The sequence below is a fragment of the Typopeltis vanoorti genome, chromosome 8 (genome assembly GCF_054136105.1).
Source record: "Typopeltis vanoorti isolate ZY-2024b chromosome 8, IOZ_Tvanoo_1.0, whole genome shotgun sequence".
Lineage (NCBI taxonomy): Eukaryota > Metazoa > Arthropoda > Arachnida > Uropygi > Thelyphonidae > Typopeltis > Typopeltis vanoorti.
The window spans coordinates 93,716,629-93,739,055 of record NC_143556.1 but is presented as its reverse complement, the minus strand read 5'-3'; the positions used below and the strand labels follow the sequence as shown (position 1 = coordinate 93,739,055).

General features: G+C 36.5%; 1 protein-coding gene across 1 annotated transcript in view; it reads left to right on the top strand.

Moving 5' to 3' along the window:
• Positions 1 to 1,988: 1,988 nt before the first annotated feature.
• Positions 1,989 to 22,427, top strand: part of LOC150104201 (putative carbonic anhydrase-like protein 2) — a 205,757-nt gene continuing 185,318 nt past the window's right edge. The window contains exons 1-2 of the mRNA XM_090396428.1: positions 1,989 to 2,005; positions 2,155 to 2,291. Coding sequence (XP_090252554.1) covers positions 1,989 to 2,005; positions 2,155 to 2,291 — 154 coding nt within the window. The remainder of the gene's footprint in view (positions 2,006 to 2,154; positions 2,292 to 22,427) is intronic.

The window sequence follows — 22,427 nt, the reverse complement described above, 5'->3', positions numbered from 1 at the left end:
AGGACGGCTTTAAAATATTTTTTTTAAAAAAGCTGACATGTTTCTATTTAATGAAACAAGCGAGCCTTCACAGAATTTTTATTACTGAAGGTAAATGCGAGAAAATTTCCCCAGTTATGCTATAACTTGATCAAGGAGAACATTGTCTGAGAAATTTATGCGGAAAGTTAAAGGAACAATGTCTTCTAAACGAGTTTCATTTAAATGAACACTTGCATTAAGTTAAAAATACATAAAATATCAAAATTTAAAAATAAACGTAAAGTAATTGTTCTGAAAGAGCTCTAAAAGTATCACAGAAACATAAAAGCAGGCAAATTAGAGCAACTTTAACTTAATAGAAAGTATAAATATATGGTTTATAAATTATACAAAGGACAAATTAAGAAAATTGTGAGCTGAACTATTCAGTAAAATTTAATTGTTGTAAGATTTGAATTTAGTTCAAATGTGATGAACTTTAATATACTTTTCTATTTGGATTAACTAATTGAAGAAGATGGCCACTTTCTCCTGAATTAATTTTTCAAAACAAATATTATGATGGTAAAATAGTCCGAAAATAGTCTTAATAGTGTTTCACGTTTCAGAAAGCAGCCATTCTTCCAAAAACTTATCTATTAGAGGAGCAGATATTCTTCTCCAAGATAGAATTCATTTTTTGGAGGAGCAGATCATCTTCCCAAGATAAATTGCATTTTTTGGAGTAGCAGATTTTTTCCCCTAAGATAGAATGAATTTTTTAGGAGCAGATCTACTTCCCAAGATGGAATACATTTTTGGGAGGTGCACATCTTCTTCTCAAAATAAATTGCAATTTTGGAGGAGCAGATTTTCTTCCCGAAGACAGAAAACACTCTTTGGGGTAAAAACGACGCTATCTTCTCACAGAAGATAAGTATGCTCTTAAGAATATTTATACTTTAAAATGCTGAACCTTTTGAAAGAAGATGATATTATTATTACTTTTGGAAGAAGATATTCTGCAGATAGAAAACTGATATCCACATGATAATGTGTTGCTGCATTTGAAGGAACATTCTAAGGTTATAACGCATAAAATCTAATAAAAGTAAGCAAAATTTGAATGACCTTAATTTTATTCACTCAAGTAGAATTAATTACAGAGAGAATAACAAAGAATATTTTAATTAATAATTAATGAGAACTATGATAAAAATAAATCTCATAAAATTAATTATTACTTTAATTAAACATAAAATATGTATGGAAATAAATTTAACAATTAAATTTATACTAACCGCAAAATAATAAAATTAAATAGTTGAGTTTACATATGACATTATTAACAAAGAATGAACATTTTAGTGCAATCCAATTATTATGTTCGCTTCTAGCACGTCAGCCTTAAGAAAGTTGTGTAAAGAAGACATAATCTCTGCTCATACGTTATCTGTTTAGCACAGTTGCATTAAATTTTGGTTGCTGTAATACTTCGGTTTCTTCGGGTGGTGTTTTCGGGCGTGAAGTGGTGGCGAGAATTTTGTCTTTTGACGTTTGTTATTCCATGGGATATACGCACCAGTAACTTTTGTTAAGTGCTTAAATCCCACGAGTGTCTTTGCTGACTAAAGTATTCTTAATGTCTGCACTGTCACATTATTTCACTAATTCCCTTTGTTTACAACTGTAGTACCTGATTCAAGAGTTCTCCCGAGTGGGTCTACTTATTCTAACGGTGCGAATAAGTAGACCCCGCTTGGTATGTTTAGTTTAAGTTTCTAATTTATGAAGTTAAAAGAAAGTTTTTTAAAGCTTTTGATCTACGTAATAATTCAGTTTACTGGGTGTTTTCAATAAGTTTGTCATAAAAATATTTTAGAATATTTAGAATAATTATTATGAATATTTTCAAATATTTAGTGTAGTAATTTTGCCAAATACTTGAAAATAATTGGAATAATCATTATTCAGAAAAATAAAAATAAATAATAAAAAACATTTTAGAAAAAAAAATCAATGAAATCATGATCTTCAATGATTTGTAATTGTGGTTCTTGGCTAATACAATAGCTTCTGTGCTAGAATTCGATGGTTTTCTGTTCATTATGAACTGAATTTGTTTATAAAGTCAATGTAAAGTGAACAATTAGTAACTACTCTTATAATTATATACATTTGAAACAAATATAGTTATAATTTTATTTATTATGTTATCGTTACTATTTTCTCCATCTTTTTTATTTACCTTTTTCCGGATCTTCGAACACTCCGGCTGTCAAGAGTTTGGACAAGCTGGGAAGAATGGTGGACATATGACGGGATATCAGGTAAGCTATAAACATAAATTACTTTCTTTTAGTTATAGTAATTTTGATTTTGTAGAATGATGTGAAATTCTTATGACATTTAAATCTAAATGAAATCAACACAATTCAATGCATAAAAAGCTTAAAAAATTACTTTAAGTTGCTAAAAATTGTTGCATTAGTACTTTATTGTTATTGATTGTTAACAGTTAATAATAATTGTGACGTTTAACAGTTTAATTGTTTCAACACGTGAGTACCATCACCTGTTGCCTAGTACGCTTTTGTATGCTTTTTTTATTATGAGTTTTCTCGTATGAAATCACCATTAAATTTTCTAATATCAACGAAAATTGAATTGCAAAGATAAATTAAAGAAATTTATTAGATTCGAGGGAATCCGTTCTAGCGAAAGCAATGTTGCATGTGCACAGAATAAGATACACTAATAGATATTACGGATTGTGAAAATCCGCCTGAAAGAAGAAGAATATTTAAAAAAACCTTCGTAATTATTCATAAAAAATAGAACACTTATCTGTAAATCTCCTGTGTAATTTGGCATTCATTCACTGGAATATTATTTGGATGTTCGTTTGTGGCGACAACACTAGATTGGCTAGCCGCCAATCACCAGGGCGTAGCAAGTAGGATTTTTTTTTATTGTTGTTGTTTTTAGATGGATCAATGCTAAGCAACAGGGCATCCCATTTCTTTTAACAAAAGTTGCTCAGCAATATTTTTATTTTAGTGCTTCAGTTTTCTTGCTGTAATAATATAATATAATTTTTTAAACTTTGAAGGAAGTCGCTATAGGTATTGATTATTCCCTCCCCCACCCGAAGGATGTTCCTGGATAATTAAAAAATATATTGACTACTAATTGGATCCGATACAGTTCAAAGATTGGTAGCGAATTAATTTCCTCAATGAAAAAAAAAAAAAAAAAAAACCTCACTGAAGTCTTCCAGATTCGATTTGCTCCAGAAACCATCCCTCCCTATCTTGATGTATAAAAATTCGAGAAATATAATTCAGCAAAACCTAATTGTCTCGTCAATTTTATTTTTAAATTTCATCAATTAACACACTGAACCCTGAATTTTAGATTTTGTAATACTGGTTGCATAATTGAAAAATAAACTAGATTGTTTCTATTCATACTAATTTTTCGTACTCAAAAGAATATTTTACATTCTAGCTTAAAGATATTTCCATTAAAAATTAGCATAACTGAATTATCAAATTTTTAGTTCCCGACTAACTTATTCTATTTGCTGAATAATTTCTTCATAGCAAAAGCTTTTCTTTGCATAAACTTATCAACTGAACAAAGAAAAACTATTTACCTTTTTATTTTCTTTCTCTTTTAAAAATCACTTATATTTCTTGTTCCTATTTGCATTAACCCTTACCATTCATTATAATTCTGAATTGTGTACAATAACAGTAAACAACCCGTAGAAGTTGACATGTTGATTAAAGTTCTGCAGTTTTTACTTTTCGTTCGACTCTGCAAATGTCAATTCCTTTCCCACTTTATCTATTTCCGAGGCTTCAATTCTATCGTTTTTTCCCCAGTTATTTCGTCTTTGTGCGCACTTCCCGTTAATTCCAAATCTGTCAGCATTCTCCTTTAGAACCATCTCCGAGAAGTGATGTATTAGCTAATCCAAGTAATCCACACAAAGTGCGATTTCTTTCTTTGTTGCCATTAACATTAAGCTATCCCATTATCAATAAGCTTTTAAATTAGTTTTTCGAACGAATTTTCTTCCATCGTTTCTTTTCTCTGGAAATTGTTTTCTGCAAAATAAACTTTATAGAAAAGATCATCGTCAGAAAGAAAACTAGAAAATCTTGATCATCTTTATAGCACCAGATATGTAGGTAATTTTAAAAGTAATAAAAACAGTTCAGAGATGTTTGTTTGTTCGTCTATCGGCACCTGATGCTACTACGTAGCGAACTAATAATCAGGCCGTAGACCAAGGATCAGTTTTCTTTTTCTCATATTATCCCTTCAAAAAATATCTTGAATAATGAAAAATTAGTTAGTCCCATAATACCTGTATAGCGATTATTCCTACCACATCACTCTTATAATTATGAATCAGATAATTATGAATATTTGCATAGCACGTATGCAGTAGAGGAGTTTATATCAGCATTAATATATGAACATTTATTAAATCAAAACACACCCTTTTATTAATGCCCTGAGTTTTTCAGACTTAAAATTAAGAGGTTATGTATAAATAACTAACTTATTAGCTTTATTATTATTATTTTTTTTATGGAAATCCTACCCAAGAAAGGTTGCAAAGCTATCGTATAGTACATGCATTTTAGTACGATGGGTGCGCAGGTTATGAAACAGATCTGTTTCATAACCTGCGCACAAATTTTTCACATTTGTGCGCAGATTTCAAATCAGATTTTTTTCAGATTTCAAAGTGGTCGTGAGAAGCTTGAGGACGACGAAAAGCCGGGCGTCCAAAAACTGGACTCAGCGAAGTTAACATCCAAAAAGTGCGTGATTTCATCAAAGAAAACCCGAAATCGTCTGTGAGATTGCTTGAAGATGAATTGGGGATGTCAAAATCAACTGTGTCAACATTCTGACCGAGAGTTTTCGCCTTCGTAGATTGAATTCGCAATTTGTTCCCCACAAGTTGACCGACGACCAAAAAATGAATCGAATTGAAAGCTGCAAGGACTCACACTTCCTTGAAACGATCGTTACTGGTGACGAAATGTAGTGTTTTGAGTATGAGCCCGAAATAAAGCACCAGAGTGCTGAGTGGAGACCACCAGAAGAGGGTATCCGAAAAAAAGTCGCCTGGAGAAGTCAAAATTAAAACAATGCTGATTTGTTTCTACGATTCCAAGGGATTCGTAGAAACAATCCGCAAAGAATTCGTTCCGCCTGGCCAAACGGTCAATGGTGAGTTTTATCTCGAAGTTTTTTGAAGCGACTGATAGCGAGAATTCATCACGTACGGCATGAATATCGTGATGTAGGCAGCTGGGCACTTTTGCATGATAATGCACCATCTCATCGTTCGAACATTGTGAGACAGCTTTTGAGCAAAAACCAAGTTTGTTTTGGATCACTCGCCGTATTCACCTGATTTAGTACCCTGTGATTTCTTTCTCTCCCCGCGACTTCATTTGCCGATGACAGGAAAGCGATACGACACCATTGAAAACGTTCAAGTAGCCGCGACCCTCCACAGTATCCCCAAAACCGATATAAAAAACTCATTTAACGAATTAATGATTCGTTAAATATTAGCGAATTAGTGCCAAACGCTGCATTGAAGCTGAGGGAGAGTAGTATATTGATTGAAATAAATGATTTCAATAATTATAATTGGCCTGTGTTTTATTTTCTATCAAAAGTTCGGTTTCTTTTTGGACAGAGGGTGTGTTTCAAGCCAATTCGATCCTCTGGATAGTCTCCAGAATTTTCGCGCCGGTATGATAATTTCACGTCTATAGGCAAAAATCGTATATAACTGAATATTATCACCAACGTTTCACAGATCAACTTGGGGCGTTATATATATATATATATATATATATATATATATTAAAAAAAAAGTTTAAATGACTATATCCGAGAATGAAAAAACAACAAGGTTTAATATTAATATACAACTAGTTTCGTTGAATGATTCAGCTTCTTCAGGTATCACGGCCAAAGAATTATACAAAAAATGACAGAGACATGATAAAATTACATTAAACAGATCTAAAGACAATAGTACATTTAAAAACAGGAATGCGAGCTTGAGTTCTAATTAAAGCTGATTATGTGCGTGAGCTGCCACGAGTGTGCAAATACTGAACAGTGGCAATGTGTGCGTCAGAGAGATTGAAACTGAAGCTGTTGTTAATATGTGATGAATCTAGTGAAATTTCTCTGGATTCGATGATCTTTCTTTCAAGTTCATCATAACACACATGGATATTAGAAGTTTTTGGCCAGTCTACGAGGTGTTGGCGGCCTTCATCTGAGTTAACAGAGAACAGAACGTGGCTAGAGAGAGCGCTGGCTCTGGTCCTATTGTAGGAAATGTCTCTCAAGTGTTCTTCCATACGCAAAAGGATGGATTTAGCTGTCTGACCATAATATGGCTTTCCACAATCACACAAAATTTTGTAGACTCCTGGATACTGAGTAGGGAGATGTTTCACTTTAGGTTTACTTAGTATTGAGCGAAGTTTTGGAAATGTAGTGAAAGATCATCGAATCCAGAGAAATTTCACTAGATTCATCACATATTAACAACAGCCTCAGTTTCAATCTCTCTGACGCACACATTGCCACTGTTCAGTATTGGCACACTCGTGGCAGCTCACGCACATAATCAACTTTAATTGGAACTCAAGCTCGCATTCCTGTTTTTAAATGTACTATTGTCTTTTATACTAGATCTGTTGATGTAATTTTATCATGTCTCTGTCATTTTTTGTATAATTCTTTGCATGTGATACCTGAAGAAGTTGAATCATTCAACGAAACTAGTTGCATCTTAATATTATACCTTGTTGTTTTTTCATTCTCGGTATATAATCATTTAAACTAATTTAAAAAAATGTTTTTTATAATATTTCTACCGAGTAAAGTTGAACAATAATATATATGTATGTAGAAAGTTTTTTACCTTGGGTATATTATGTATTCAAGATACCAAGTCATTGTATATAAACTTAGTTTTTAATCCTATTTCCCAAGTAAGCAAACAGACAAGTATGTCAAGTTTGCTTGTACTATTTGCGGCAACTCCTGTAAGTAGTACAAGACGAGGCAACTCGTGGTAAAGGCGGAGTATGCTCCGATCACTTTCCTTAGTATTTTTCCCTAATGCAAAGCACATCCTCTTGCGGAGATGTATGATCTTCTTCTTCTTCTTCTTCTTCTTCTTCTTCTTCTGCAGCTTCTCCCACTTAAGTGGGGTCACTGTTTATTATGAGTCTCCTCCACACCTTCCTGTCTTGGGCTGTCACCACATCCAAGTTCTTCATCTTCAAGTCCTCTTCTACCAGCTCCCTACATCTCTTCTTTGGCCGCCCACGCTTCCGCCTTCCTTGCACATCCATCTGCATGACCCCTCTTCCCACATATTCGTCCTCCCTCCTCATCACATGACCAAACCATCTCAACCTTGCCTCCTGTATTTTCGCTCCTAAGTTCGTAACTTTCACTGTTCCCCTGACATAGTCATTTCTCAGATGATCCTTTCTGGTCACACCGCACATCCACCTAAGCATTCTCATCTCTACTACTTCCATCCTGCTAATGTTATTTTTCCTCAGGGCCACAGTTTCTATAGCATATGTCATAGCTGGCCTCACTACTGTCCTATAAATTTTGCCTTTCAGATTGATCGGTACCCTCTTATCACATAACACTCCAGCCATCTCCCTCCAGTTCCTCCAACCTGCTTGTATCCTGCATCCCACTTCCTTCTCACCTCCTCCATCTTCTTCCACTGTCGAACCTAAATATCTAAAGTCTCTCACCTTCCTGATGACATTTCCTTCCAGCTCCAGGTCTGTCTCCTGGCCACCGCCTACTGCGCAACACATATACTCTGTCTTACTTCTGCTCAGTCTCATACCTCTCTCTTCCAGTACTTTTCTCCATCTTTCCAGTTTAGTTTCCGCTTCTTCTCTTGAATCTACACACAGCAAGATGTCATCTGCATACAGCATTGTCCAAGGTGCATCTTCTCTCACCTCCTCTGTTACCACCTCCATCACAATATTAAACAGAAACGGACTTAATGCTGACCCTTGATGCAAGCCAACTGTTACTTGAAAACTTTCTGTCTGTCCCAAACAGGTCCGAACACTTGTCTTCACATTTCTGTACATTTCCTGCACCAACCTGACATATTTCTCCGGCACCTTCTTCTCCCTCAGACACCTCCAGACTTCTTGCCTTGGCACTCTATCGTATGCTTTCTCCAGATCAATAAATACCAGATGTAGCTCCCTTTGTTTCTCTCGATATTTTTACATCATCTGTCGTAACCCAAAGATAGCATCTGTTGTTGATCTACCAGGCATGAAGCCAAATTGTTCCTTTGCAATCTCCACCTCCTCCCTCAATCTACCATCAAGAACCCTTTCTAGGATCTTCATTGTGTGGGACATCAACTTTATTCCTCTGTAATTTTTACAGTCTTGTGCATCCCCTTTACCCTTGTAGATGGGAACAAGAGTACTCTCCCTCCATTCCTCGGGTATATTTTCCTGTTGGCAAACTTTCATGAACAGGTCCCACAGCAGGTCAATTCCCTCTTCCCCCAGTGCCTTCCATGCCTCCACTGGAATTCTGTCGGGGCCCACCGCTTTTCCATTCCTCATCCTCTTCATGGCCTCCGTCACTTCCATTGTACTGATGTTCTGCACCATCCCCTCAGAAGGCTGCCCATCTCCTCTGTGAGTCCTTGCATTTTCCTCATTCAGAAGTCCCTCAAAGTATATTTTCCATCTGTTTCTTATGTCCACATCCCTCCATAATACTCTTCCTCCAGCATCTTTGATCTGCCTCACATGTAAGATGTCCTTAGCTGCTTTATTTCTACATTTCGCTAGTTGGTAAATTTTTATCTGTCCTTCCTTTGTTTCTAATTGATCATACAGATCTTGATATGCCATGGCCTTCGCCTGTGCCACAACTCTCTTGGCTTCTTGCTTTCTCTCTTTGTACACCTCTCTGTCCTCTTCCACTCTTGACTCATCCCACTTCTGCTTTGCCTTCCTCTTAGCTGTCACTGCCACTTGTACATCATTATTCCACCATCAACCCTCCTTCTGCTCTCTAATCTTTCCAGATGTCTCACCAAGCACCTCGATTGCACAGCTCAGAATTACTTTTGAATTATGTTTCCACCAATCTTGTACACTTTCCAGTCCATCCGAAATCCTCTCTAACACTCTCTCCCTAAAATGATTCCTCACACTCTCTTCTTTTAAGCGAAACCACTTAATTGTCTTCATCCCATGGCAACCAGAAGTTCTTATCTTCGATCTTAATTTAAAGTCTGCGCACAGCAGTCGGTGTTGTTGTGCTACTTGATCTGTTGGAATTACCTTACAATTTGTCACAACCTTAAGATGTTTTCTTCTAGTCAAAATGTAGTCAATTTGTGAGCTGTTGTTACCACTTCTAAATGTTATCAAATGTTCTTCCCTCTTGAAGAAAAACGAGTTCACAATTGCCAGATCAAACGCTACTGCAAAGTCCACAGCCCTCTCTCCTTCCTGGTTCATCATTCCCACTCCGTGGCCACCATGCACCCTTTCACAGTCTCTATTCTGTCTTCCTATGTGCCCGTTCAAGTCTCCTCCGACAATCACTTTCCTTAGTATTTTTCCCTAATGCAAAGCACATCCTCTTGCGGAGATGTATGATGCTATGCATTAAAGTCAGGGGTCACTACCCAGACCGGTTTCGACATTTATTGAGGTATCGTCAGTGGAAGCCAGACCTGAAAATGCTAAGTTTGAAGTGATGCAGAGCTTATAAATTTTACCAAAGCACCTTGTGGCAACTTGTTTAGGTAAAATTCATAAGCTCTGCATCACTTCAACCTTAGCGTTTTCAGATCTGGCTCCCACTGACGAGATCTCAATAAATGTTGAAACCGGTCTGGGCAGTGACCCCTGCCTTTAATGCGTAACATCATACATCTCCGCAAGGGGATGTGCTTTGCATTAGGGAAAAATACTAAGGAAAGTGATCGGAGCTTACTTCACCTTTACCACGAGTTGCCTCGGTCTTGCACTACGTACAGGCGCAAACTTGACATACTTGTCTGTTTGCTTACTTGGGAAATAGATTTAAAAACCAAGTTTATATAAAATGACTTGGTATCTTGAATATATATATATATATATATATATATATATATATATATATATATATATATATATATATATATATATATATATATATATATATATATATATATATATATATATATATATGTAGAAAGTATTTTTACCTTGGGTATAAATATGTTAAAGATACCAAGCAATTTTAAACCTGGTTTTACTCCATTTCCCAAGTAAGCAAACAGACTAAAAGTCAAGTTTGCGCCTGCAATTGATGCAAGTCTAACTGATCCCACAGGTAGTGCAGGACCAGGGCAACTCGTGGCAAAGGTGGAACAAGATCCGATCACTAATCTTAATATTTACCCTTAATGCCAAAACACATCTCCAAGAAGGGGATGTATGATGTTTTGTATTAAAGGCAAGGGGCCACTACCCAGACCGGTTTCGACCTTTATTGAGGTCTCGTCAGTGGGAGCTAGGCTTAGAAATACCAAGATTTAGTAATACAGATACAGAGCTTGTAAGTATTTCGCCAAAACAAGTTACCATAAGGTGTTTTAACCTTATTAAATAAAAATCTCTGGAGGAGATATAAATGTAGAAAGTATTTTTACCTTGGGTATAAATATGTTAAAGATACCAAGCAATTTTAAACCTGGTTTTATATATATATATATATTTAAACACTGGACAATATTATTTCTTTCTTTCTGTTTTGTTAATTCGATCGTAACGAAATTGAATACGTAATATACCCAAGGAAAAAACTTTCTACATCTATCTCTTATCCTGAGATTTATTGAATAAGATCAAAGCATCTTGTGGCAACTTGTTCAGGTAAAATTCATAAGCTCTGCAACACTTCAACCTTAGCATTTGGTTGTTGAATTTTGAAGATTCCAAGATGGCGACTCGCGTGTTAGTCTCATGTATTATTGATGGTGAATTGCAAATTTGATTGATAATGTTTTTAGCGATTTATGCTTTAGCGACGAGAATTATATTAACGTGTGTTGATCAAGCATTTCGACTTCGAAAAGTTTCTGTAAGTTGCAGGTGAGTAAATACTATACTTTCCAAATCTTTAGTTACATTGGAAACCATCTTGTAAGCCTATTCACAGGGCATACTAAATTATATATCGTTCTGCTGGTAGACACCAGACTGTGTCTACGGGATTTGCAAGCGGATCCTATCCACAGGATTATTGTAATTTGCTCGAACGCTTCATTACCCTCAGACTGGGAAAACTACTGATGATAGCTGACCGGGAAAAGTTGACTCATTCCCATCCTCTGCAGTCACAGAAGATAAATTGGACAATATAAGTGAGGAGCTCATTACTCAGAAGCAGTCTCTCCAAGACTTTGAAGATGTACTTGTGCGCAAGAAGCGCAAAACTTTAGACGCAGAACCTCCCATAGATTTTGGTATGGAAGAGGATACTCCCAGTTCCAATCCCTCCACCTGCACAAAAGAGAGGGTGCCACCGATCGTCCTCCGGAACAAGAAAAGATGGACACACTTAAGATCCACTATGACTAACCAAAAATTACCTCTACTAAATGTGCCAACTGTGGTGGCCCTCATCCAGCAAACTACAAGGGATGTACTCAGCACCAAAAGAACAGACGGGTGGAGAAAGCTAAACCATCCTCTTCCTCTAGTAAAAGAACACCTGAGGCCCCCGCTCCACAGCCTGAGACTCGGCAGCAACAGCCGGTGACCTTGAGAGAAAGACAGTGGAAGCCAAATGCAAACGAGAAGTTATACTGATGTGGCTCGCACAAACAAACCAGCATCAGAACACAATCAGCCAACAGCACCCACTAACCTGACAGCTATTATTATGGCCTCTCTAGCTAACATGCTACAAGATTTCAGCCTGTCTAACCCTTCAGCAACCTCCACTAAAAGAGTCCTACGTGAAACACAGGCCATCCTTACTGCAATCATAAATGAATAAAAACAAACTCATTTTAGCCTCTCTTCAGATCATTGCATGGAATGCAAACGGCCTAAGAATCAAAATTCTGGAGCTACAAGAATTCACCTACAGATATCAACCAAATATTATACTAATCAGTGAAACTCATCTTAGACCCTCAGACAGCCCCAAAATATGAGGTTATCTCATGTAATGACAGATCAAACTACAGAGGCGGCGGCACTGCCATTTTTATTAAAAATTATATCAAGCACCATTCTGTGAACAACCCCAACCACTAACCTTGAGATCACAGGCGTGGAAGTTTTCACCAGTTCCGCTGGCAGATTGAAAATCTACTCAGCTTACAATCCACCTTTAAAAACTCTACTGCACACTGATCTCAATGCCATTTTAGGAGTTAGAGTACCCATCATTATTGCTGAGGATTTAAATTCCAAACACCCTGCTTGGAATAGTAGAACCACCAACAAGAATGGCTGCATCCTTTCCAACTACATAGGATCAAACTACGCTGTTGTGGCTAGACCTAAAGAACCAACTCATCTCAGTACGTCTGGCACTGCTGATATCCTGGATATAGCTATCCTGCAAGATATTAAACTTCAGTACAGCCTTAAATCACTGAACGAGTTGTCATTGGATCACAACCCAATTCTACTACAACTGGGAGAACACGAATACCTGTCTCATCCCTCTCACTCATGCATATCGTGGGACAGATTGTCTAAAGCACTTAGGGATCAAATTGGAACTGTCCCTTACATATGCACTGAAGAAGATGTGGAATCTGCAGTTACTAGTCTCACCCAACAAATTAAGTCTGCTATTTGTAGAAGGTTGCCACCTTCTACAAATCTGTTCCCAACCCTGGTCGTTTACCTGAGGATATTATGGACCTAATCAGAGCTAGGAAGAGATTGCGTAACACTCGCACACCTCGGGACAAAACAGCTCTTAATAGATTGAATGGGGCAGTGACAGATGCACTTAAAACTAGAAACCAAGTTTGGGATTAATAATTAGCCTCTATCTCACCTATTGATCATCTGGGGACTACCGAGAAACACCAGAAATAAAAACAGATCCCCCCCATAATCTCTAACCAGGGCCTTGTTCACACAGATGTAGACAAGGCAGAAGCCATAGTAAAGAATCTAGAGGAGCAGTGCAAACCTTCATATAACAACTTAGATTTCAATCACTTATATAAAATCCACAGACAGGGCAGACACTTATTAAAACTCCCAGATACCAGTGCTGACCATATTGCACCCACATCACCTACTGAAATATATATGATATTATTAAAAAATTAAAGAACAAAAAAAGATACTGGACCAGACGGTATCTCAAATAGGGTGATCAAATTGCTGCCCCGTAAAGCTGTAGTGCACTTGACTATAATCATTAATGCCATCTTAAGGTTTCACTATTTTCCTTCCATGTGGAAACAGGCCGATGTAATCCCAATTCATAAACCAGGTAAGGATCCACACCTCCCCCACAGTTATCGTCCAATCAGACTCATCTCCTATCTGGGTGAGGTTGCGGAGAAGGTCATCCTCTCTCTCGACTCCAAGCCTCTGTAAACGAATTAGCCATCATTCCTAAAGAACAATTCGGCTTTCGGCAGCACCATAGTACTAACTTACAAATCCACAGAATTGGGGAATACATCACCACCAGCTTTAACTGGCACCAGTGCATAGGAGTGTTTTTCTAGACCTATCCAAAGCATTTGACAAAATTTGCCATTTCGGACTGCTACATAAACTTATCTCAGCCGGTATCTCACTAAAAATGGTTCATCTAATCCGTTCATATCTGCAGAATAGATCAATACAAGTCAAAATCAATGGTTCTACCTCATCCCAGCGCCATATCTTGGCTGGAGTGCGCAGGGATCTCTACTGGTTCCATTGCTATCTTCTCTATACGTGTTGGACATCCCGCACAATCCAATGTCTTTCATCATGGCCCTGTATGCGGACGATACGGCAATACTAACCAGATCTCTCTGGCTACATTTAATTACTAGAAAGCTTCAAGAAAATCTTCTAAAGTTGGAGGATTGGTTCTCCAAATGGAGATTGGAAGTCAACCCCCAAAAAAGCTCAGCCACTCTTTTCTCGAAAAGGACAATATCTCTTGCAGGAGACGTATTACTATTCATTACTAAAATTCCCAGGCAGACAGAAACAAAATACCTCGGTGTAATGCTCGATAAAAAGCTAACTTCTAACCAACACATCAAATATTCGTGCGCAAAGGCATCTAAAGCCATAGCTCAGATCTATCCGCTAATTAATAGAAATAGCAAGCTCAGCAACAGAATCAAATTGCAGCTATACCAGATGACGATTCGTCCTGTCATCACCTACGCCTCTCCAGCCTGGAGCCACACCTCTAATACTAACATTCTCAAAATACAACGAGTACAGAACAAGTGCTTGAGAATGATTCTGAAAGCCCTATGGTATGTTAGAAACAGTCAACTTCATAGAGATACAAATATTCCTTATATTTTTCTTTCTTACAATCTTTAGCAACCAAGTTCTTCCTAAAGACGTCCATATACTCCAATGATTTAGTGCAGCAAGCTGTAGCATACGAGGCTACGGATATATTCAAATATAAAAGACCAAAAGTAATTTTAACTTCCTGACGTATAATCTCCATGCCCATCCAGGGCGAGCAAACTGCTCATAAATTCTGCCTTCACTGTAACCGCAACAGATAGCGGGAATATGAAAAGCATCTTGCTTCACCCCCTAAAGACACAAATGTCAATTGTCAATCAACCTTAGCATTTTCAGGTCTGGCTTCCACTAACGAGACCTCAATAAAGGTCAAAACCGGTCTGGATAGTGACCCCTGCATTTAATGCATAACATCATACATCTCTGCAAGGGGATGTGCTTTGCATTAGGGAAAAATACTAAGGAAAGTGATCGGAGCATACTCCACCTTTATCACGAGTTGTCTCGTCTTGTACTACTTGTGGGAGTTGCCTCGGTCCTGCACTACGTACAGGCGCAAACTTGACATATTTGTCTTTTTGCTTACTTGGGAAATAGGATTAAAAAACAAGTTTATATAAAATGACTTGGTATCTTGAATATATATATATATATACAGTATTTAAACACTGGCCAATATTATTTCTTTCTTTCTGTTTTGTTAATTCGATCGTAACGAAACCATTTCCACTGCTCAAAACAATTAGGAGATATTTCAGTTTCTGTCGGATAATTTTAAATTTCTGCAAATAATTATAACTATTGGGTACTTTATACATGATTAAATATTTCTTATTTATGGATAGGGTGTAACTGATGAGATATTGCTTAAATAAGCGATATTTATTACAAATTTAACAAATTATACATTTTAGCGTGAAATAATTTTAACAAGATTGACAAGAATAGCCAAAAATGCTTTTGTTAATTTTTAATAGGGCGTATGATCTCCATTAACAGTCAAAACAGCGGTACATTTTGATTGCATGGACTGGATAAGATGATTAAACAGTTTGTGGAATATTTTACCACTCCTTTGTGAGAGCAATTTCGAGCTCCTGAACCGATCGTGGTGGCAACAGTCGAGCAGAAACGCTCCTACCTAAAGCATCCCACGCTTGTTCGATTGGATTACAATCCGGTGAACAAGCAGGCCAGTCCATTCGTTCAATACCTTCTTCCTCAAACCACTCTTGTACCAAATTTGCACGGTGTGGACGAGCATTGTCATCCGTAAAAATGAATTATTGGCCAATTGCAGCAGCATATGGACGAACTATCGGTTCCAAATTCTCATCGATACTTTTGGGCTGTTAAATAACCGTTTCTGATAAAATAGAGATCAGTATGGCCAGCTATACTTATTCCAGCCCATACCATCAAACTTCCACCTTGATGTTGGGGTCTTTCACGAATAAACTGTGGATTATTTCTTGTTCCACTTTCACGCCATATCAAGATACGTCAGTTATCTGGTTGCAGACTGAACCTGGACTCGTCACTAAAAAATACACGAGCCCAATCCTTATTGTCCAATTGCGGTATTCCTGTGCCCAAATTCTTCAGGCTCTTTTGTGATTTGCAGTAAGTGGAATGCAAACCATTTATTTTCGAGCATAGAAATCTATGGCATGAAGACGATTTCGTATTGACTGTCAATACCAGCGTCCCTGTTGCTGCGGCAGGTTTGCTTCGAAGTTATGTTGCGTTAAATGTTCGATTTCTTCTGGCAAGTAACGGCAAATACATCGTCTATTCGAGTTGTTGAAGATGAGCGACCTTGACCTTGTCTTCGGCAATCATTTCCCGTCTCCAAGAAGCGATTCCAAAGTCGCGAAATTACGCTTTGAGATACACGACACGCTTGAGCGACAACTTGCTGCGTTTGTCCAGTTTCTAATCGACCAATGGCTCTCCAAGTCATGGATTCCGGGATATTATGTTGCTCTGCAATTTTTTAACAAAATAATGGGTGGTAGGTGACAAGTTTACATTTGAAGTGATAATTATGTACTGTGGAAGTGAACGTAACAAGCCAAGCTTTTATAACCCCCCCCCACATGCTAATACGGCTAAGACATGTTTCGAAAGTTTTAATATGTTTTTGTTGTACGCAGTTGCACGTTCTACACTGCTGTATATTAAGAATATTTTAAAATAAAATGTGTTACATTTGAAAATTATTTTTATAACTTTATAATTTACAAGAAAACCAAAATATCCCTAATTGTTTTGAGCAGTATAGTTTAAACTGAATCATTGCTGACGGTAATCTGAAAGCCAAAGATGCGTTTTTCATTTGACATACAGTTATCAATAACTGTATGTCCATTTAAAATAGCATATTTTGTATAATAAATTCCGGCACTTGCTTATATTCCAAACGTTAACAATTAAAAAAGTTGCTGACTCATAAGTTATGAACTTACATTCTCAGTTGACTGCAGATTAGTATATTAATACTAGTAACAAATTATAATTCTACATTGCTAATTTGCTGGTCCTAACTTTTATTAAGTTAGTTGAGTGAGTTCTGTAGTTATGAATTATGCAAATACTGTCCAGTAGTGAAATTAATGTGTCGATTATTATGCACAAGAATCAATGGAGGGACGATCAACAATATCAACATTATCAACGGAACAGCGTAATATGATATGAAGTCCATGATATGGAGCAACAAATCATGGTGCATCCTTTGTCGATGGAATAGCATTTACATTTGAAGAACACCTGAAGTCCGAGTATATCATCGCAGTTCTAAAATTTCTTAGCATACTTACAATGGTTTGAAGTTCTCTCTCGTGGTCTGAACCCAGACCTTAGGTGGCTGTGCCCGTAAGAATGAATGTTCGTTCCGTGATATGTAAAACTCTCGATAATTCAACTGCTTCCATTGTAGCAGTTTTACAATAGTATTTATCGGAACTTTAAAATACAAGTTTTTTGGTGAACAATAATGGCTACTGACATGCAGCCATTATTGTTTATACCTCTGGAAGGTTTGTTTCAGAATGGTCCTGAGGGTATCGTATCTTACTTAGTTATATTTCGAGAAATTTTGAAACTGTTATCTTCAGGATACTTTTCATCCTGGGGAGGAGAGAGAAGTCACAGGAGGTGACGTTCGGAGCAACAAACAGAACGGTGATCCATGGCATGTTACTTTCATCATGGCTATAGAGACATGCCGCATGTGAGGTGACGGAACACTTAAGGGAATGATCCTCTAGTAAACGTTGGAGGATGGTCTCTCTTAGTTAGATTTCTCTCTTCGAAGAAAAATTCCTGATGGAATGAAATCCTACTGTCAAAAAGCGTTCAGTATTGCATTGTAGCATTTGACCATATCATATAAGTCTGCCATGAATCAACTCAACTTTGTTTCCCTGAATGCATGTATAATATTTCAAAATGTTCCTGTGGCCAAAGTGTGCATCATTACAGAACTTTTGTTGCATCCACATCTATTTTACAAATATCTCCTGTAGTTGTAATGGAGTTTTTTAAATAGTCCTTCATGTTGAATTGTTTACTTCAACGTAAACAAAAATTAGAAGAAAGATTAAATTATTAAATTTAAAAAATACTACCAGACAGACATTGTGATGGATATTTTGTGTAAGATAACGTTTTAAAAAGTGATTCCAGATTCTTTTGAGACGAGATATACTTATTGAGATGTTGCAATATTTCTCTTGCAGAAGACATAGCTAGTTCTAATTAAAAGAAATGCGAGTGGTGGAGTTTTGAAGAACATTCATTAGCAATAGCATCTGCAACACTCAATATTTATCATAACTATGTAGAAATACTATATTATGAAGTGGAGCATTTGATACGTTTTAAATCGAATATGAAGTCTTAATTCAAATGCAGTCAAAGCATATGAAGCTACATATTCATAAAATTGAGTATTTCTCAGAATCGAAATGGTTTGAGAAAGGATATTTCAAATTTTGCTGAAATAAGTATTACAACATCCTTTATTTAAAATACAGCATAACACATACTGATACGTTTATTTCTGTTACACGTGGCCTATAATGCTAAATAAAGAGAAAAATATATACCATCTCCTCTCCAGAGTCGATGCATGTTTATACTGTCAATAGCACCTGAAGAATAATTTATGGACTTCGAAAGGTGTCTTATCAAAAGGCTGCTACATCAGTGACCTATCTGTCAGTGACATTGATAAATGAGTGCATCGCCCAAATTCAATTATAGGCAGCACATCCGCTATTGGCAAAGGGAGGATGCCACTTCACACAAACGTATTGGAAGAGCCAGTGAGCTAAACCAAGGGACTGAAGGATACTTGGAAGGATTTTCGAAATCTAGGTAGTCCCATTTGGAAACCTCAACGAGAATTCAGGAGTCTATAACAGTTCGTATTAGGACACTACATAAGAGTCACACAGTCTTCGTGTGCATGAAATGGCACCTGTGTATGAACTAAATGTCAAACATCGCTAGCAACGGAACAGCGTAATATGATATGAAGTCTATGATATGGAGCAACAAATCATGGTGCATCCTTTGTCGATGGAATAGTATTTACATTTGAAGAACACCTGAAGTGTCCGAACACCTGAAGTTCAGAACTGCGATGATGTACTCGGGTGCATCATCGCAGTTCTGAAATTTCTTAGCATACTTACAATGGTTTGAAGTTCTCTCTCGTGGTCTGAACCCAGACCTTAGGTGGCTGTGCCCGCAAGAATGAATGTTCGTTCCATGATATGTAAAACTCTCGATAATTCAACTGCTTCAATTGTAGAAGTTTTACAGAACTGGCAATGTCTCGTTCGACAATAATAAACTAAGCCATACTGTTGGTATCCTTCCAATATAAGCTGAGGAAAGTGATTTGAAGAAGGAAAAAAAAATCACGACTGCCCTTCATAGAAAACGCGATATCATCCCAGCAGAATACCTTTGGGACGAAGTGGAATGTAGGATACGGATTATATGATTGGAGTGTCTACAATAGTACGTAGACTAATGGTAATGTTAAAGGACAAATTATCCAAGATATCTGATGCATATTGTTAAACTAGTAAAGGTTATAACTAGAATGGTGAAAAATATGACAAACCGAAGGAGAGCTTATGCGACGTTGAGATGTGAAAAACGGAGGTATATGTGAAATACAATGTTATTTCAATACTTATTTCAAGAGTGTGTATCCATTGGTTATTGTTACGTGTCATCTTTGTCTCCAATGACTGTTTTATTGCATTATGGTTGCTATTGACTTAAATAATGATACATAAATAAGACCTTTTAATTATCTACATGAATATGGGTAGGGGGAGTAAGATTAATAGTAGTAAATTGCGATTTTATACATATCTATGCATAAATACGATCACTAGTAATAGTCACATGTTGTCAAGATATATATACATATTTTTTTTTTAATTCATTAGTATTCAGTTTTATGTTTGTCCAGTTCCTTGTAGTTGCAATCCTTGAAGTCAGTTCACATTTGACGTCTCATGCTGGACTTAGTATGGTTCCTCTCATAGCTAACAGGATTTTAGGAGTGAAGTCTCTTCTGGAAGAAGTGATTGGTTCAGTGATTAAACGTACCCAATGGACCAACCAGACTAACATTGTGAGTCTTGAAGAAGACCGTTAAGTTGATTTTAGTTGCGAATAAGATAGATATAACAAAAGTAGAACATCCGCATCAAATAACTGATAAAAGAACGGCCTCCTCATACGTCCATGTAAAAATGAAACATTTTTACGAAACTTTGCAGCTTCATATTTTTAAGTAAGAGCCGGTGTTAAGCAATTCAAATAGTGAAAAAAAAATCCTCTGCAACGGGCCTTTATAAGATGTTTTCAGGTGAAGGTGAATGCGTTATGTGTTCTTTGTAGATTTTAACTATTCAAAAATATTAATAGCTACATGGAAAATGAGGTAAGTAGTAGATATGTGGTATTATATTTGCAGTCCAGAAGGTGAAACTATTATTAGTCGGGCTACATACAAATTGCACTACTGCTACTGCTAGCAATGTTCACAAGAATATAATACTGTCGAACATTGTGTGAAAGAAGGGTAAAAGTAACACTAATAAAATTTTTGCATTATTTGAATACCGTAAAATAAAGCAAAAATCACTGTAAATTAGAATTATACATCCGATGGTACTAATTGGTTAAGCTTTTGCGACATTTTAAAGGATTCACTTTTGGAATAAACATGGCGAAGCGATTAGTCCTATGGTTAAGTTTCTCGAAGGTTCACACACACGGGATCTATTTCGTAGGATTTGAAGTGTGGTGCGTGTGTGTGAAAAAAAAGCGAGGTAAAATGTCGATAGAAGAAGATTAACTCAAAATGGCTTCTCGCAGAGTTTCAATCAATCTTTTAGCTGACACGTCTATTTGTCTGATGATCACTGACGCGTGGCAAACTGATTAAGAGATTTGCATATTTCTTCACATTCGCTGGGAGTCACTAAAATACGCAATTAGTTTGGGTAAAAAAGTGCAGTTGCTTAGTCCAATTAGTGTGAAGAACAGGGCATTCGTTTTTACATATCATATCATTAAATACGAAACTATCGCCTCTGCAGCCCAGTCAGAAGCGCAACTAAATTCTCATTTGCTGGGAAGACATAGTTCGAATCCCGTCTGAGATTCGAAGACCATTTAGAAGAATATTTCAACTGATTATTAGTTAGTCCATTTCATACCACCGCGTGATATTTGACTTAAAGCAACAATATTTGATTACTTCGATAATATCCATTAAACTAGAATTATGAATTCTGATGTTAATGCTATTAAATATGATCTCCCAGAATGGCACGACTTTCATGCGAATTTCAATCGCAGGCATTTAACAATGATGCAAAATCTTGAACAAAATATTATATTGAGAGAGACATCAAACAAGCAAATTTAAGCCAGCCGAGACATCCTATGTGTGAAAACAAGGATTCGTAAGTTGAATAACTTTTATTAATCGAAATAAAAATACCATATATATATATTATATGAAATAAATTCGGAAGTCTACTCCGAGTTCGTAAGTAAGAAAACACTGCATTATTAATTCAATACGTGGATAACTAATCCTATGGTCGTATATTGATTTACTGACATCGCACGTAATTCTCTGATAAGTGTTGTACGAATGAAAAAGATAATTTCATAGAATGAAACTAAGGTCTAAACTTATTCCTAAAAACAAAAATTTTGTTATATGATAGTTAGGCTTGGACATTATCGCATTTCGCTTTCAAATTATGAGAACAATCACCATTTATAGGGTTTTGTTTCAGCATCAATAGTCAATTTTATTCTTGGTACTGTTTCAAATAGAAAGAAGAACGAATCCTGGCATTGTTATCCGTGTAATAAACATCTTCCGTAATGAACCTCTTATAAAATTCTGTTTCACGATATAGTAATGGTGAAATATCTACCTATAGCAACGATGACAATTTACATATTCAGAATAAAGTTAATACTTACTTTTTTGTACTTTTTTTTTGTTTGCATCACAAACTATCAGTCAATTTTGGCGAAAATGGCAATAGGATTATTCTTCATCATTTCCACTATCACTTTCTTATAGAATTTTTTTGTCTGCCACCTTTCCATGTTTTTTACGACCACGAGAAAAGAAAGGACTGTTATTTGCTTGCGTTCTCCTTCCGGTTTATGTATTCTTAGTGATATTTTCATCATTAATAATACACAACCGGGGAGAAACCTTCGACCACCTGAAGAGACCTATTAACTCACCTAGAAATGTCCTTAAATTTTCATTCGTTGTAGAGAGATTCGAAACCGGGTCTTACC